Below are 16,753 nucleotides of genomic sequence, written 5' to 3' on the forward strand. Positions count from 1 at the left end.
ACTGGCTGTGTCCGCAGCTCCCACTGGCCATGGTCCGCCACTCCAGGCCAATGGGGGCTGCGGGAAGCAGTGGCCAGCACATCCCTTGGCCTGTGCCAGGCGGAACTGTTATCAGCTGAACCTGCAGATGCAGCAGGTAAACAAACTAGCCTGGCCCGCCAGGGGCCTTACCCTGGTGGGCCACGAGTCAAAAGTTAATGATCCTTGATCTAGAGATAAGATCAGGAACACAATTACAAGCAAACTTCATTGTAGCAAAAGGAATATCATGGTGTCTTGTAGCCTTTCCTTCCTACCACTGCTCCTAACACTTTTTAAAAATCCTTTTGCAGGACCCCCACGATCTTCAAAATCTCGAAGTGCCCATTGCAACAACAGCGAAACTAGTAAACAAAGTAATAGAGCACTTACCGGAAAACCATGGGCAATATAGCCTTGCCTTGAATCTGATAGAGGCTGTAGAAGCAATCTCTTCATGACAATTTACGTACTAGCTTTAAACACGTCTGCTGTAAGAGGAGGTAGGGCATGATTTTACACACTGAGGCTAACCTTTGTGAAGGGAAACATTCATGGGGCTTTTGTAAAATAAACTTAATTTAAAAAGCAAATACTTTGACAATGGAGTCCATCTAAGTTCCACACTATTGTGCATCACATACTAGGAGCTAGTAATCTTTGTACATTTGTCAATAACTCAAGTGCTCCACTATTTATTTCTAACTCAAGCACTTGTGCTCTAGCTTAGATAGATGGTTACATCTAACAGCAGTTTTATTCCACTTATTTACAAATTATATTCTTACCCTAACATGTGAGATTCTATATTTCATACTCTGAAAAACCATTAAAAGTATTTTGCATATATGCTTGGTTATTGGACAACAGTCAGTTCCATAAATCTGTTTCATGTAAGGAAAAATTTCAGGCTATCATGTTTTTCTGAAATAAAAATGGTCTCTTTTTACTTCCATAAAAGAGAGTTACATTCTGAAGGGCCCCTAGTGGTAGTACTTCAGAGGAGCAGCTCACTTCCTGTAACAGCAGTATAACAATGAGTGAAGTAGATAAAATTAGAAAGAGGAACCCACCCATCAAAGTTCAACTATTGGGGAAGAATACTCTTAAGACCATCAAAGTAGAAACAAACATCACTTAAGGCCTCACCCAAACAAGAGTGGAGTGTAAATTTCCTACTGCAGCTGTTATGGAAATCCTGATGAAGTTAGGACTGCAGGATCAAGCTCCTGGTCTTAATACTTCAGTTCCTTAAATGAGTTATTTAGAACACTCTCTCTCTGGTGAATAGAACTACACCATGGGATAATGCACCCTCTGGGGTGTGATTTCTAAAGCGCACTAATGTGTTTAACAGAATGCTATTTTAATGTATAAGTGTGCTAGGGAACTTCTAGTGTGCACCAGCAGGGTCTACACAGACCAATTAAAGTATAAGATGTTAGCATGCTTTATTGCCCACTGTGTTGAAGATCTGTAATACAGAATAGCTGAGTTTTACAAAACCTTGTGTGTTCTTCATAGTACAGTGCCACAGGATATCTGTATTATGTAGCCAGAATCCCTAAGTTTTGGGTGGTATTTTTCAAGCCATCAGAAGCAGACCACCATTCTTAACTTCCAGCAGCTGAGTATCCCTGTTGTACTCTGATATATGTGTTTTCTATGAACATCAGGACTGGAAGAATGATTCTCATAAATTCCTGGCTTGAGCCTGTATCAGTTATTATGGAAAAAACATGGCATTCTAAAGAATGTAGCTACAATTCATTTACACGTATTGTTGTATGAGATTATGGTTACAATGAAAGGCATTGTGCTAGTGAAAGCAAATAATGGCCAGTACCTGCCAACTTTATAGACTGATTCAATATTCTGTTTCATAACATTGACAAGTTAAATACTGGTAAGAGACACATAGCTGTCTGAGATGTTCTAGGTTAAGACTGTAGGACAGTTTCCTCTAAGGCTACTCTAGGCCTTACTATATGATGCCTTGTCTAGAGACAGCATTTTAACCCTCTGTAGAAATTAATGGATGTTTGAGAACCTACAATCTGTCATGAAACCTGCTTTAGCTAACCCATTTTGAGTTGTTTCTTGTTTACATTAAATCCCTTCACACTACCAGAGCAGCATGAAGGAACTTAGTGTAATTGACAATCAAGGCCTAAGAGGTTGTGAAACACTTTACCCCAAACCTGTAATGTACTGTAAGTAATAAGATTATGTATATACTGCTATTTTGTGTCACTTGCTGTGGATTTGTGTAAATTAAATAAACTTGGGATTTGATTCTAGTTTTTTCCTTCTGTCGGCATGCAGACCTGAATTATGATGTATAGTTAAATGTTTTTCCTTACCAGTTACTCCAGCATACAGAAATGGTTTAGCTGAACTATGCAACTTCACAAAGTCAGTTTACACCACTAAAGTAATTTAGACTGCACTATCTGTAGCTACTAATATAATTTAGTGCTAGGCAATACCCTGCCATTTTAGTAGTTGATCCCTTCTTTACAGTAGCCAGCAAGAGAAGTTGCATCTGGTTTGAGAAAGGACTCTACTTACCTTAGACCACATTAAATTTTGGGACCCACTTGTAGTACTAGTCTGTGTTCAAGGAACAGGACACTGCTTTGAAGAACAGCTTTTATTAAGCGTAAAGTTGATATCAACAGGCATTTTTAAAGGTTTTTCCACTATTGTAGTTCTGCTCAGATTAAGGCATAAAATGCATTGGCCATGAACTGCTACAGCTTTCTTCAGCATATACTGAGTTTTCTTTAACTCTGCAGTTACTTTCCTAGCTCAGGGGTTCCATTTGGTTAATGAAACACTGAGTTTATCGTCTTTTATATTTATATATTTTATAGTCTAAGTGGAAATATCTACAAAATAATTGTTCAGCTCACTTCATTTTCCAGCAATGACTTCTGTGCAGCGTGGACATAGTGAGAGTGGAGAATCAGCAGTGTACTTCCTACAACGAAGGCATTTTGCTTTAGCAGCTGGTAGGACTATAATTTTATAAGATGACTCTTCATGAATATCACCACCTGTCAAAGAAAATTTTACTGTATAGATTATAGTCAGCATTGAAAACCCAGCTAACACTGCAGCCTCCAACTGTATTTAGGGGGGTTAATTTTTCTATTCCTTTTTATAAACTAAAGCTAAACTCCAAGAACCACCTTTGACAAATGTCCTAAATGCAAGTAAGAGACCAAGAAAAACTGTAGTACACAGAAAGGGGCTGATCCTGCTCAGCATCAGCTCTTGGTAATAGATTAAACTTATCTAAGAGATAGCCATGTTTGCTGGATAGAAGCAGGCATTGATTAGTTCTGTTAGTCCCCTTTTCTTACCTTCTAAGTTAATCAGAAAGGTCCCTTTAATGATGTTTTCATCTGTGGCCGTTTCTATAGGTAGTTCGGACAGTAAAGTTGTCTGTGAAGCCATCATGATTTCATTTAGCTGTGATACGCTGGAAGACTCCTCAGACTGCAGTGTCTGGAAAGAACAGTTTGCTTTCTGAACTTAAATAGCTTAAACTTTTGCAATAAATACACCTTACATGGGGTTTGCACACATTCTTATGGGTGTCTGCAAGCTGCCTGATTCAAGTCCAGCCCTCATGCTGGCAAAGGCTAAAGTTGTGCACTTGGCTGCCGGACATTTCAACAAATGTTGCTAGCAAGAGCTTTTGTCTGAGCCACATCTCCAGTTGCTGGAGTACGTCCTACTGCCAGCAGTATGACAACTATACTCTGACCTTGCAGCTCCTGCTGTCAGGGGCATAAAACAAGGTTTCAGAATGATTGACAACACTGGAAAGATGTCTCACCCGTATAATTTCAAACTTCAGCATACACCTTCCTTAAATGCCTCAGGCCTTAGCACAAGTCAATCCCTTGCATTTTAAAGGATCAGAGTTTCAGACATGGTAGTAGTTTCTCTTAGGGACACATTCATTAGCAACTGGACTGAAACAACTACCAACTTATTTCCTGTAGGCTTGGCATTAACTTCAGTCATTTAGAGGACCAAGAAACCAAAGTGTCCAAATTCCCTTGTCTATTCCTTCTGTGTCAGTCCCACATCCAGTACTGAACTGCAACCCACTAGGGAAACCTGCATCAAACCCTAATCATTTAAGATATCAGGAAGTCTGGACCCTGTGTCTGTTTTCAAAACAGAAAATAGCCCTTTCACATTCTGACCTTGGCTCAGGAATCACGTGGATTAGCTAAGCGGAACATGGTCAGTGTTTGCAGCATTTTTCAGAAGATGACTGCTAAGGACTAGATCCAGGGATTTAGGCACCTAAGCCCAAAACTTAGATCAAAACTCCCAGTTGGCTGCCACCTAAGCTTGTCAGTAGCATGCACAAAGCTGCTTATGTTCTGATGCTGTGGAGCTGTTTGGCACCTGAGTCCTAGAGAGATCCTCAACCTAGCTGTCCCCCGACCTAGTACCTGCAGGGCCCAATCCAGAAGGAACTCCGACGCTGCCTACCAGATCAGGCCCTGCACAAAACAGGAGGTCACCCTGTGCCAGCCAAGTGCTCTCACCACCAAGCTAGAGGGGAGCATGAGAGGGTCTCAATCTCTTCTGTTGAAGCTATTCCACTTTGTGTGAAATACCTGAATATTCACTGGGTGAGGCAAAAGGATGTTATAGCCTAGCTATTGGAGCACTCACTTGAGAGATGGGAGACTTGGGTTCATGTCACTACTCCAAGGCAGAGGGAAGATTTGAACCCAGGTATCCCATCCCATCCTCGGTGAATGCACTAACCAGGGAGGGAATGCAGGCACCGGTCTCCACTTTTTGCAAGAAAGGGTTGACCTGACACAGGTGCCTAACTCCAGGAGAGGGCTACCAACTGTGAATCCCAAATGGTGATTGGCATCTAACTCCCTTTGAGGGCAGGGCTCAGGGCAGGGCTCCTCAGTATTTCCAAAGGCTAGCTTTGTCTTGCTGTCTTCTAAGCCACCTAACTCTCCCCATGCATTGAACAGAGCACTGGGCTCCTGATTTGGGGCTGTGGATTCGACTAGACCTCAGGACACCTCATTGTTAAGCACTGTAACCCTGACTCCAAGTCACCTACAGAGATCTAGCCCTAAGTGCTCAAGTAGATTAGCAGAAGTTATTTTTTCTAGAATGTTAACAGGTGGGGTATGTGGGGGGGTGTTTTTTGTTTTTACCTCCATTAACTCAAAGAGCAGCCCCGGGTCAATTACAATGACGACTTCATACTCCAAAGCATTCTTGCCCGCAATGGATCCAAGGAAAGAGTCTCTCATCGCACATACAGCCTCCACCACTTCCTCTAGGCCAGGTTTCTTCCACAGGGAGCTTGTGTTAATCCAGCCAGAACGGAAAACACTCTCTGACTCTTGAAATAAAAATGTTCAATGCATTGGAGTTTGTGCTGTCTACTGCTCCCTTTCCATAAAACTGTTCTGCAGCTGATTTCTTTACTTATTTTTATTTGATCTAAACAAAGGATGACAACGACCTTTTGATTGCCAAGTTAAAAAAAATACAGGTTTTTAAACACACGCAAATTTTTGTCCATAGTTACTGTTCTAGTACGAGTTCTCTGAAATGTTAGTGTCTGGTTTTTGGGACGGAGTTATACAGGCCTCACCTTTCTTGTAGGGGAGGCCCTGGAAAGCCTCCTCTGCCAGATGGGGAAGGATTGGTGCAAACGATCGCACCACTCCATCTAAAGCCTTGGCTAAGGCTGTTTGACATGAACGACGTTTAGGATCTTTTTCTTCTTCACAGTAAAGCCTGTGATTCACAAGAGGGGAGAGTTTGTGAAGTTGCTTTCAGTAAGGAGAGAGAGAGAGTTCAGCCAGATAAAAGATTTGCACTAAAATCAGTCTTATTTAGGTGTTTCAGTATAGACTTAAGGGCCTAACTTTAAGCCATCATTTGTTTTTCAAAATCTGTATGTAGATTACACTGTGTTCTGCCTTTACCACAGTTATGGGTTTCACATAATTGTTTAAAGAGGTTTCATGTGACTGCTTTGTATTTTTAACTGGCTTTAGTAAGCCAAAAGTTCTTTGTGTAGGAGGGATGATACCTGGCAGAAAGCTTCAGTGTTTTGGGTCCCCAGCAGAAAAGACCCACACCCAGCCTCTAGACTGGCGTAAAAGGTACTGAAGAAAGCAAAACTCATCCCTTAAAGGAAATTTTTTATTGGGGAAATTTGAGACGAAGAATCAGGAAATGTGAAACTCTGTCCTGAAAAACTTGGGACAGAGGTAGCAAAAGCTTCTACTGGAAAATCTATGACCTTCTAGTTCTTGCATAATAAATACCAGCTTGCACTCCAACAGCTTTCTTTACAAAGCCTAAGACTACTTCTGAACCTGTAAGTTCTCCACTTAACGAGAGTATTAGCAAAGAATGAGATGTGTATCCCCTCTAGAAAAACTAAGCAATTCAATGAAGAGCCAGTAACACAAAAGGCCTATTGGGGCTAAATCTATACTATCTGGTATCCCTTCCAGTTACATTTGAAAGAAAACAGGAATTGCTGAAATACAGATCTTAAGAAGATGGGTTCAATACTACTGGATACTATAAATCACCCTCTAGCTGCTAACCAAAATTCATTAAAAATAAATTCTATTTTGCCACAAGCATTTGTTTTCAGGGTAGCATGGGAAGGAGATGTACTTCAGTCACTATTTATATTATCTCCTTATGAGAGTTCCACAGCCAGTCTCAAACCAGGTCCCTTAAAAACATAATAAAAAGCAAGGAGTTGCCTTAGTGAAGGCAGGAATGAATGCCTACCTGTCTTTGATTATGCTGAAGTAAAAGTTGGACAAATCTCTCGTGTGGAATGCTTGCAACAAACGAATAACTTTGCCATAATCGTATTCCTTGTACGCTTCTGTAACCTGGGGAACAGAGTGAGGAGAGAGATGACAGCAGCACATTCAATTACTATCACACTGGACAGAAATGCAGGTCACGATGAGCCTGGGAACATTCTCTTTTGAAGAAAGTAGAGGAAAGTGCGGAGTATGAGAAAGGTAAGGAGCCCGGGAGAGCATCTTTCTGGGCTCTTCTGAGGAAAAAGCCTGATAATTCATCTTTCATATGAATTAGACACTGAGTTTGCGACAACGGGAATAGAGAAATCATTCCAAAACACAGAATCAAACATCCCTCTCTAAGGGATGGCAAAGAGAAATAAGATCTGAAGAAATCCTGTTTCCATACTAGTATATCTGGTAAAAAAGATTAAGGGAAGAGAAATCCAAAAAGCAAGCTAGGTATAGCAACTACTGTTCAACCAGGTATTTCCAGTACTCCCTTCTCTGCTTAGCAGGTTTTAGGAGACAGCCTTCTGATTTCTTTCATAACTCGAGTCTGTAGAATGCATTTCTGGCTCAATTATCCTAGATGTGTTTGGTAAGCTAGGTCCTGAACTTGCTGAAATTCAGCCTGGTTCATCTAACCAGCTCTGCGAAGGTATGTCCACCCTCTCACCACTTGTACATTGCCGAAGCATCTTTGCTAATTAAAATAAAAAACATCTAACCAATTTGTCTCAAGATTTTGAACAAAAAAACTTGTATTTGATTCATATTTATAAAGTGAACATTTCATAACCTCCAAATTTCCTAGGTGACTGAAAGCCAAGTGATTCTGCGATAACTACTCCAATCTTGAACATAAACACAGCATCTGGAGCGTCAAGAGGAAATGTTAGCTACACAGGTCACATACGCTGAAAGTGCTCTCAATTGCACTCAAATATATTGACCAAAAAAAAGCATCAGAGGTGGCTGTATACCCGCCTCTAATTGGAACAATTTGAAGCCTCTGACGGTAGGTTCAAATAAAGCAAAGTTTAACATGAGCATTTAGGACTCATATTGCATTTAGGACTCATATTTTAAACCTTTCAAAAAGCCATAAGTTGCCCAGAAGAGAGGCAGGCCCCATTAGTGATCACCTGAAGGGTCCCATTCTGCCCTCAGATACATAGCCTTTACTCTCATTGACTTTAGTGGAAGTTGCATGCATGTGGCAGAGAGCAAATTTACCCTTTAGTTTTTCAAAATAGACTATATGGCTACATGAAGATTAAAGCTCTTCTACATACATACAATGAAAACATTTTTACGAGCTATCTCGGTGTACTGTATAATACAGATGCATGCCAAGTGCAGTCTAGAGTGAGTTTTCTTCTCGTCAAAAATTGGCATTTATAATGGAAAGCATTCAGTTTTATATACAGTATGCTTCACAGTTATTTCCTTATCACAAATTTAAGGTAGATCTTCATTTTGCTCCATTATTAGAAAAGCTCACTGTTTAAATTTTTCTCTTCAAAATAATGCAAACACACTTAGAAGCATTTTCCCCAGAGACATGATATTCCCAATTTAAATTAATCACTAACAACCCACCTTGTATAACAAAGTACACCGTAGATTAACATAATTCACCCTCACCTTCTTAGCATAATCCTGTAGTAAGTGTAGCATGTACTGGTCTATTACATACATCTCTGAACTGGGGATGGAGTCACTTTCAGGATTGAAGTCAGCCATGTTTCCCAACATAAAGCGTAGCGTATTCCGAAGCTAGCAATAAACCATTCAGAAGTGTTAAATGAAACTGTTTCATCAGAATGAAGAATAAACAAGACACACGAGAGATTTCCATTCTGTCAATTTAAATTTAAATAAAATTAAAAGCTCAACCATTTTTCTAATTGATGACTCCAAATCATTACAAAATACAATATCTGTACCACAAGGATCAGAACAGAAGAGTTGTGAATAAACAGGTTATATACAAAAAACAGTAGCTAAAGGCAGGCAAGCTAAAGAACACATTTTTATTTTCCCTAAAATATATTACTACTTGACCAGCACATCACAAAAGAGAGCAATAATAATTATGTGCTTGTGAAAAAACACCTTTCATTTTCAGCTAAAAGAAAAGCTCAAATGCACTGCGACAAATTTCAAAGTCAGTGGTCATCTTTGGTTTCACAATGGATTCTACTCTGTAAATATAAAACCAAAGGTGAAGAGGATGTGTTCTCTTAAAATCAAATGCATTATATTCACTTCTCACCTTGTTTATATCGTCTTTTGCAGCACTAAGTACAGCTGGTCCAATCAGCACCTCAGTAAAAACATTTGATTCTGCCACCCACCAGCGAAGGACATCAGCACCATACGGAGGCTCCTTAATGTAGTCCTGTTCATTGACAAAAACGCAAAGCTCTTTTCAATGCTGCTTATTTGCAATTTAAGAGACTGCAAACACATTTTAAAACCAATGCAGTAAGATTCCAGGGACATCATCATCATGTTTGTATTTGTGCCCAAAAAAATCTGTCTACAAATAATTCTAAACTAAAATGTACACTCTGGAATTTAGATACCCATCCTTTGTTTTTACTATATCGGTTGATATAGCAGTACTGTAATACAAGCTCACAGCAGTTACAGCCTCCCTCTACCTCTCCTTACAAAATCTATTGGAGGCACAGAGCTAGCTTCAGCAGCAGCTAATCCAGGCCTCCTCCTTCTGGAATCATACTGAGTGGGGTGTACCACCCCATCTAACCCCCCCCCAATCTTAGCATTTGGAGTGGGTAGTGAAAGAGACAAATTTTCTCTTCCCTCCCCATACCATCTGACAATCAGGGTGAACAGAGAACCAGTACACAAGTGTAGAAAGGTTTTTCTAAAAATTAATTTAACAGAGATGGGGCTCCAACTCTCCTCTTGCTTATGTGCTGAATCCCCTGCCCCTGATGGCACCACCGCAAACATCGCTAGCCATGCCCCTCCAGCAGGTCTCCCATGGAGCGAGAAAGGGTCCCAGACTTAAAGCTAGCGTCACAGCTGTACTGTGATTTTAATTATTTCCTTTCTTCAGTATAAGGAAGTGCCTATCAATCACCACACAACCTAATAAATAGCTGAAGAGCGGCTTTACTGTAGTACATTATTTAGAAAGCCACATTAATTCACTTGCTTCCCAACCAATTTGATATCTAGTTAGAAAACGATTACTTTGTGGCTCTATCCTGAGCACACCTCAAAGAACAACTCCCCACTGCCACCCGCTGTATGGATTACTCCAATATATTTGATGTCTAGAAAAACGGCATGGTTTTAACTAATAAAACAGAAGATACAGTATAAACATGAATGCCTTTAAATCATTTTTAGCTTCAGACTCTATACCACATTCTCTTTGAAGTTGGAAGATCATTCCCCCCCTCCCCCTTGATTTTTTGACACAAAAAGAGAAAAGTGTTTATCAAATCATGTCAGGAAAGCCTACCAAGGATCTGTTATTCTATGCCAAAGTTTCACATAATTCTAAAGAGACCCCCAAAAAGGATCACCAGTAAAAGCAAGGACTAGCAAAACTCGGTTTCAGAGAATTTATTTTCAGTATAACTTCTCTGAATGTAGAATGAAACTAAAAGTTTCCAGATCAAGAAGCCCAGTCAATGGCCTAACGCTACATGCCTATTAGTATGCAAATGATGCCATGACTGTTGTACTGCAAAGACATCTCTCTGCAGTACACATCCAATTCAGCTTCTTCAAAAAATAAAATAAAATAAAAATTAGAGCAACATCTCTCAAGAGCTTAGAACTGAACTGTATCTTCAATATAATTGTTACAGCCCCTCTCCATTCCCTATCACCACAGAATAGTCATATTCAATAGAATTAATCTTAAATGTATTGCATCTTGAACACTTCAAAGTTGAGAAACAATTCAAGGTTTTAATTTCAGCTCAACGGAGTTCAGTATATCCAACTTTATTATACAGCAGCTGTCCCAATATTCTGCCATAAAGCAGTTGCACAGGGAAATGTTACACAACATGACTGCAATTCTTGGTCACGAAAAAATGTAACTAGAAATGCCATGACACAATGTGTATCGTTTCTTACTTGGCCTCCATTGATTACTACGTCAGGATCAACCACGTTGCCAATAGATTTAGACATCTTCTCTCCTTTTTCACCAAGAGTAAATCCATGAACTACTAGAGTCCTAAGGAAAACCAAACAAAACCCAAACAGGTCAATATTACTTAAAAATAAATTAAGTCTTAGGATGTGTATCTTTTTAGTGTGGCAGTCTTGCCTTTCCAGAAGTAAACTCTAACCAAAAAAATCTTCAATCCAAAATGAAATCTATTGAGTACTGAAACTTAATTCTATAGAAGAGCAGAAACACAATCTCCAACAGTCTTCCTAATTGTACAAAACCACTAAATCAGTGGTGGACAACCTGTGGCCCGTCAGGGTAATCCGCTGGTGGGCCGCCAGACAGTTTGTTTACATTTGCACCACCGCCCGCAGCTCCCAGTGGTTCCCAGCCAATGGGAGCTGCAGGAAGTGGCGGCCAGCACGTCCCTGCAGCCCGCGCCACTTCCCGCTGTTCCCATTGGCCAGGAACAGCGAACCACGGCCACTGGGAGCTGTGGGCAGCTGTGCAAATGTAAACAAACTGGCAGCCCACCAGCGGATTACCCTGACAGGCTGTGTACGGCCGTGAGCCACAGGTTGCCCACCACTGGACTAAATCTAACAGACTAAGGGTGAAATCTTGGTTTCACTGAAGTCAATGGCAGTTTTCCCAGATTATATCTATAGATACGTATTTTATATCTATCTGTATCTATCTACACACATACACAGATAAATAAAAAGGAACACATGCACATGTGCAATATATGTTTTATAACATTCATTTTTCCATATGACCAAAATAGACATTTATATTCAGTGCATACGCATTTGCTCATTTAAGTTGTTTATAAAAATCCAAGTAGTATTATGCGTACTTCCTTACTGAAAAAGTAACATTCAATAAACTGAGTATTTCCCAATGCAATCAATTCAATAACCCAAATTACTGCCTCTATTCAGTGTTCTCTTTGCAACCAGAGGAGCTAAAAACATTGTTTTAAATGAAAGCTTAAGTTATTTCACCACTTTTTACTAGGGCTGTCAATTAATCGCAATTAACTTCAATTAACTGAAGTGATTAACTCAAAACTAACTCAATTAAAAAGTTTAATCGTGATTAATTGCAGTTTTAATCGCACTGTTAAACAACAATAGAATACCAATTTCAATTTATCATAAATATTTTTGGATTTTTTTCTATATGGTCAAATATACTGATTTCAATTACAACAGAATACAAAGTGTACAGTGCTCACTTTGTATTACAAATATTTGGACTGAAAAGAAGAAAATAGAAATAGTATTTCTCAATTCACCTCATACAAGTACTGTAGTGCACTCTCTTTATCGTGAAAGTGCAACTTACAAATGTTGATTTTTTTTTTTTTTTAACATAACTGCACTCAAAACCAACAATGTAAAACTTCAGCGCCTACTCAGTCCACTCAGTCCTACTTCTTGTTCAGCCAGTTGTTAAGACAAACAAGTTTGCTTACATTGACGGGAGATAATTCTGTCTGCTTCTTATTTACAATGTCACCTGAAAGTGAGAACAGGTGTTCACATGGCACTTTTGTAGCCAGTGTTGCAAGGTATTTACGTGCCAGATATGCTGAATATTTGTGTGCTGCTTCAGCCATTCCAGAGGACACGCGTCCATGCAGAAGACAATCATTTAAAACATTTAATGAAATTTGTGACTGAACTCCTTGGGGGAGAATTGTATGTCTCCTGCTCTGTGATTTTACCTGCATTCTACCATATATTTCATGTTATAGCAGTCTCGGATGCTGACTCAGCACGTTGTTCGATTTAAGAACACTTTCACTGCAGATCTGACAAAACACAAATGAGGTTCAAATGTGAGATTTCTAAAGATAGCTATGGCACTCGACCCAAGGTGTAAGAATCTGAAGTGCCTTCCATAATCTGAGAAGGACAAGGTGTGGAGCATGCTTTCAGAAGTCTTAAAAGAGCAACACTCTGATGTGGAAACTATAGAACTCGAACCACCATAAAAGAAAATCAACCTTCTGCTGGTGGCATCTAACTCAGATGATGAAAATGAACACGTCGGTCCACATTGCTTTAGATCATCATCAAGCATGGACGCATGTCCTCTGCAATGGTGGTCGAAGCATGAAGGGGCATACAAATGTTTAGAATATCTGGCATGTAAATACCTTGCAATGCCAGCTACAACAGTGCCATGCAAATGCCTGTTCTCACTTTCAGGTGACATTATAAATAAGAAGTGGGCAGGATTATCTCCCGTCAATGTAAACAAACTTGTTTGTCTTAGCGATTGGCTGAATAAGAAGTAGGACTGAGTGGACTTGTAGGTGAAGTTTTACATTTTTTTATTTTTGAGTGCAGTTATGTAAAAAAATTGATATTTGTAAGTTGCACTTTCACGATAGAGATGGCACTACAGTACATGTATGAGGTGAACTGTGAAATACTATTTCTTTTGTTTATCTTTTTTTACAGTCTAAATATTTGTAATAAAAAAATTAATACAAAGTGAGCACTGTGCACTTTGTATTCTGTGTTGTAAATGAAATCAACATATTTGAAAATGTAGAAAGCATCCAAAAATATTTATAATAAATGCTATTCTCTTATTGTTTAACAGTGCAGTTAAAACTGCAATTAATTGCAATTTTTTAAATCGTTTAACGGCCCTAATTTTTACCCTTAGCTAACAGCTTTGCCACTCATGTTAAATTCACAGTTCAAAAACACAGGGACACACTACTTAGTCATCACCCCCTGCTGTTCAATTTATAGTCAGTGTGAGCTGCCATAATGTGTCCCATATTAAGGTAAGACACTGATCTTGGCAGTGTAAGGGGGTGGCAAGAATGGGTGATGCCAAGGGTAACTGGTGACAGCTGAACACACAGTGAGGTATAACCTGAGTGAATGAGATAGATGAACACAGAAAGCTGTGGGAACAATGAAGGAAAGCATCCATTTAAACTCAGAGTGGGAAAAACAAGTTCAACAGAAGATAAAAATGTACTGTGATAGACACCTTTGAGGAAACCTTTACAATAAAAAGTGTATGGCTGTCACCTGAAGATTCAGTAATGGCTTTCTTTCCTTTTTGTGGAGAAAGGGTTGTTCATATTCTCTATTCAAATTACCATACTCCCATTATATAAAAGCTCAATAAATGGCCACGTTGCAGACCAAGCACTTACTTATAAGGGGCTTTTTTTCTTGTTGCCACACTAGTTAAGAGAGAGGACTGAAACCAGCCTCCCAATTGGTCTTTTCCTTCCAAGTATAAATCCGCCCTTTGATCTGCACCTTAAAACAAAAATATGTCGTCAACTGATTTTAAAAAAAAAAAAATCTCAGATTCCTAAATACTTGTGGTAGGTTCATGGTAAAATGAAGTAATCGGAAGAAAAATATTAACGTGTTGTAGTAGACATATCTGTAAATGGTTATAGAACACTATGCTTTTGTTCTGTGAACCAAGAACTTGTTTATTTACTACTGTAAAAAAGTACACAATGAATTGTTGAAAACAATACAAGTTAACAGTCTAATATCCCCAATTACTCAAGCAGCTGACAGACAAAATAGGTGGTCATTAAATGCTGAGAATCGCTGAACTCTAAGAATTTGTCGGCAACAAACAAGCTTACTTTCCCACATAGGCCTCTAACAAAGTAATACTAAATTATGAAAATACAGGCTATTATAATATTGCCTATTTTGCACTCTGTGCATTTCATATTAGGAGCTCAAGGCACTTTACAAATATTAATTAATGATAAAACTGTAGGTTTCAATATAAACAACGAACAAACTGATTCATAGCTTGGTACGCAATTGTGCTGCCAACCGTACAAGTCATGGGAACCCAAAAGTCTGTGAAGTTACACGGGTACTCAAAAGGGAGGGAGGTAAGAATTGGTGGTTATCCCACAGTTGGAAATTTTTCCTGATTTTTAGCCAAAATCTTCTTTTAATCAGTTTCATTCAATAGCTCCTTTTATCCTCGCCCTTGAACCACCTGAGACTATTCCTCTCTTTCTCCCTGTTGTTTACAGCCTTTATCTATTTGTTTAGCTTAATGGAAGTTTCGATATTCAGATCCATCCTGTAATAAAAAATAGTTCAACATTACAAAGGTCAAGGATATTCAGCCACTGCTAACTAAGGTGTGTGGGTGGAGGTTATGTTTTTCTATCACATTATTTATTTCCTTCAAATAAATCAAATATCTAGTTAGAAAGCACAATAAAAATATTCATCTTTGCAACAAGAGACTGCAAAATATGCATAAAGACAAAATAAGCACAATAATAATTGTAGTGAGTAAGCAGGCCAGAAAAAGGATGTTTTAACGCAAGAACAGCAATAACTTTGGCATCTATTACTGATTTACCGTACATAAGGTATTTTTCTCTGGCAAGTCAACTGCAAGAATTGAAATTTTCTAGCAATGTAGGGCAAGTAAAGAAAAGAAATTTTCTTTTAATAAGGGGACTCAAATCTAGATGACTGAAGAACCTAAACAAATGGTCTATAAATATCCAAATTAATCTATTAGTGTTGGTCTTTGTTGTCTGGTAGAAAGCAGATAGAATGGTATGTCTACAGGGACGCGGGCCCTGGTAAATATAGTTTACATTTTTTATGAGTTCTTGATTATTATGTGTCTGTAGAAATAGCAGTACTCTGAGCCTATATTTCAGATTAATTAAATAATTTATAATCTATTGTCTAAATCTATTGGGTAGTTCTCATCTCAATTGTAATGAAAAAAGCAAAGTAGTAGTGACTTTGTGTCAACTTTAATTAGAACAGCATGTAAATTTCTTAGCAATGTGCAAAATTATGTGAGGGTCCTGAAGAATTTTCAGTTGTTTTTGAAATTAATCAGTTATAGGGCACAGGTCATTAAGGAGTGTATTACAGTTTATGATCCATTTTGGTAGGGATTTCGAGATTCTATATCTTTGATCTTATAGACTTTAGCCTCTAGATTAAAATGCATTATACTTTAATGCCAACAACAATTAGCCAAGTTTTATTTTAAATCTTCTGGTCAGCACAAAAAGTTAAAAAGCATAGATAGGCATTCTGTAAAATAATCACATTCATTCAGTTAAACATTAACAAGGGAGATAGAGAAAGAATTATGGTGCTGAAAGTTAAATTCCTCTCTTGCACTGGGGGTTAGGGTTTGATCCAAAGCCTATGGAAGTCAATGAGAGCCTTTTCCATTGACTTCATCAGACCCTATTCCATGATACCACAAAAACTCATGTGCTTAAGTAGTGCCACCGAATTCAATAAGTTTAAATAAATTATTCGCTTCATCTGAAACACAGATGCAAAGAGTCATGCTATTTTCAGAGGCAAAAATTCTCAGCATTAAAAATGAGCAAGTAGGTTAGCTATCTTTGCAGATGTATCACTATACACCATTTTCTCTATTCACTTGGATTAAATGTGATTTAATGTTTGTGCATGTGTCTTTGTGGAAACAGGACCTTACGATGTAAATGGTCTAAGTTTTGACACAAGAACATGTCCCTTCTACAGTTAAAATATTAAGAGATGCCAAGTCCTTTGTCAATGCTATGATCATCAGTAGAAAAATCGAAAAATGTTCTCACATTAGATTTATAAAAATGGACTGTTAATTCAATGACCGATGCAGATGCTTGATCAGGAGTACTAAAAAAGAGACCAGACAATCAGACGGCTAA

The 16,753-nt window shown here is 38.6% G+C and overlaps 2 protein-coding genes across 10 annotated transcripts in view; one reads left to right on the top strand and one right to left on the bottom strand.

Moving 5' to 3' along the window:
- Window positions 1-2,313, top strand: part of RAB3GAP2 (RAB3 GTPase activating non-catalytic protein subunit 2) — a 72,013-nt gene extending 69,700 nt beyond the window's left edge. For all 3 annotated transcript variants that reach the window (XM_073338849.1, XM_073338851.1, XM_073338850.1), the window contains one exon: window positions 333-2,313. In XM_073338849.1, the coding sequence (XP_073194950.1) occupies window positions 333-479 (147 nt within the window). In that variant the 3' untranslated portion in view covers window positions 480-2,313. The remainder of the gene's footprint in view (window positions 1-332) is intronic.
- IARS2 (isoleucyl-tRNA synthetase 2, mitochondrial) overlaps window positions 1-16,753 on the bottom strand; it is an 88,535-nt gene that overhangs the window by 34,379 nt on the left and 37,403 nt on the right. For 3 of the 7 annotated variants that reach the window (XR_012158230.1, XM_073338852.1, XM_073338853.1), the window contains exons 15-23: window positions 14,225-14,333; window positions 10,995-11,097; window positions 9,145-9,270; window positions 8,514-8,645; window positions 6,841-6,947; window positions 5,678-5,823; window positions 5,232-5,422; window positions 3,387-3,531; window positions 2,934-3,077 (exon numbers count right to left, since the gene is read on the bottom strand). Coding sequence is in view for 3 of the 7 variants with exons in the window: in XM_073338852.1 (XP_073194953.1) it covers window positions 2,935-3,077; window positions 3,387-3,531; window positions 5,232-5,422; window positions 5,678-5,823; window positions 6,841-6,947; window positions 8,514-8,645; window positions 9,145-9,270; window positions 10,995-11,097; window positions 14,225-14,333 (1,202 nt within the window). In the remaining 4 variants the exon portion in view is untranslated. Of the gene's footprint in view, window positions 1-411; window positions 3,078-3,386; window positions 3,532-5,231; window positions 5,524-5,677; window positions 5,824-6,840; window positions 6,948-8,513; window positions 8,646-9,144; window positions 9,271-10,994; window positions 11,098-14,224; window positions 14,334-16,753 lie in introns of those variants that run through there. The other 4 variants (XR_012158229.1, XR_012158228.1, XR_012158231.1 and 1 more) reach the window with 2 other exon arrangements.

This window comes from Lepidochelys kempii, chromosome 3 (assembly GCF_965140265.1).
Source record: "Lepidochelys kempii isolate rLepKem1 chromosome 3, rLepKem1.hap2, whole genome shotgun sequence".
Lineage (NCBI taxonomy): Eukaryota > Metazoa > Chordata > Testudines > Cheloniidae > Lepidochelys > Lepidochelys kempii.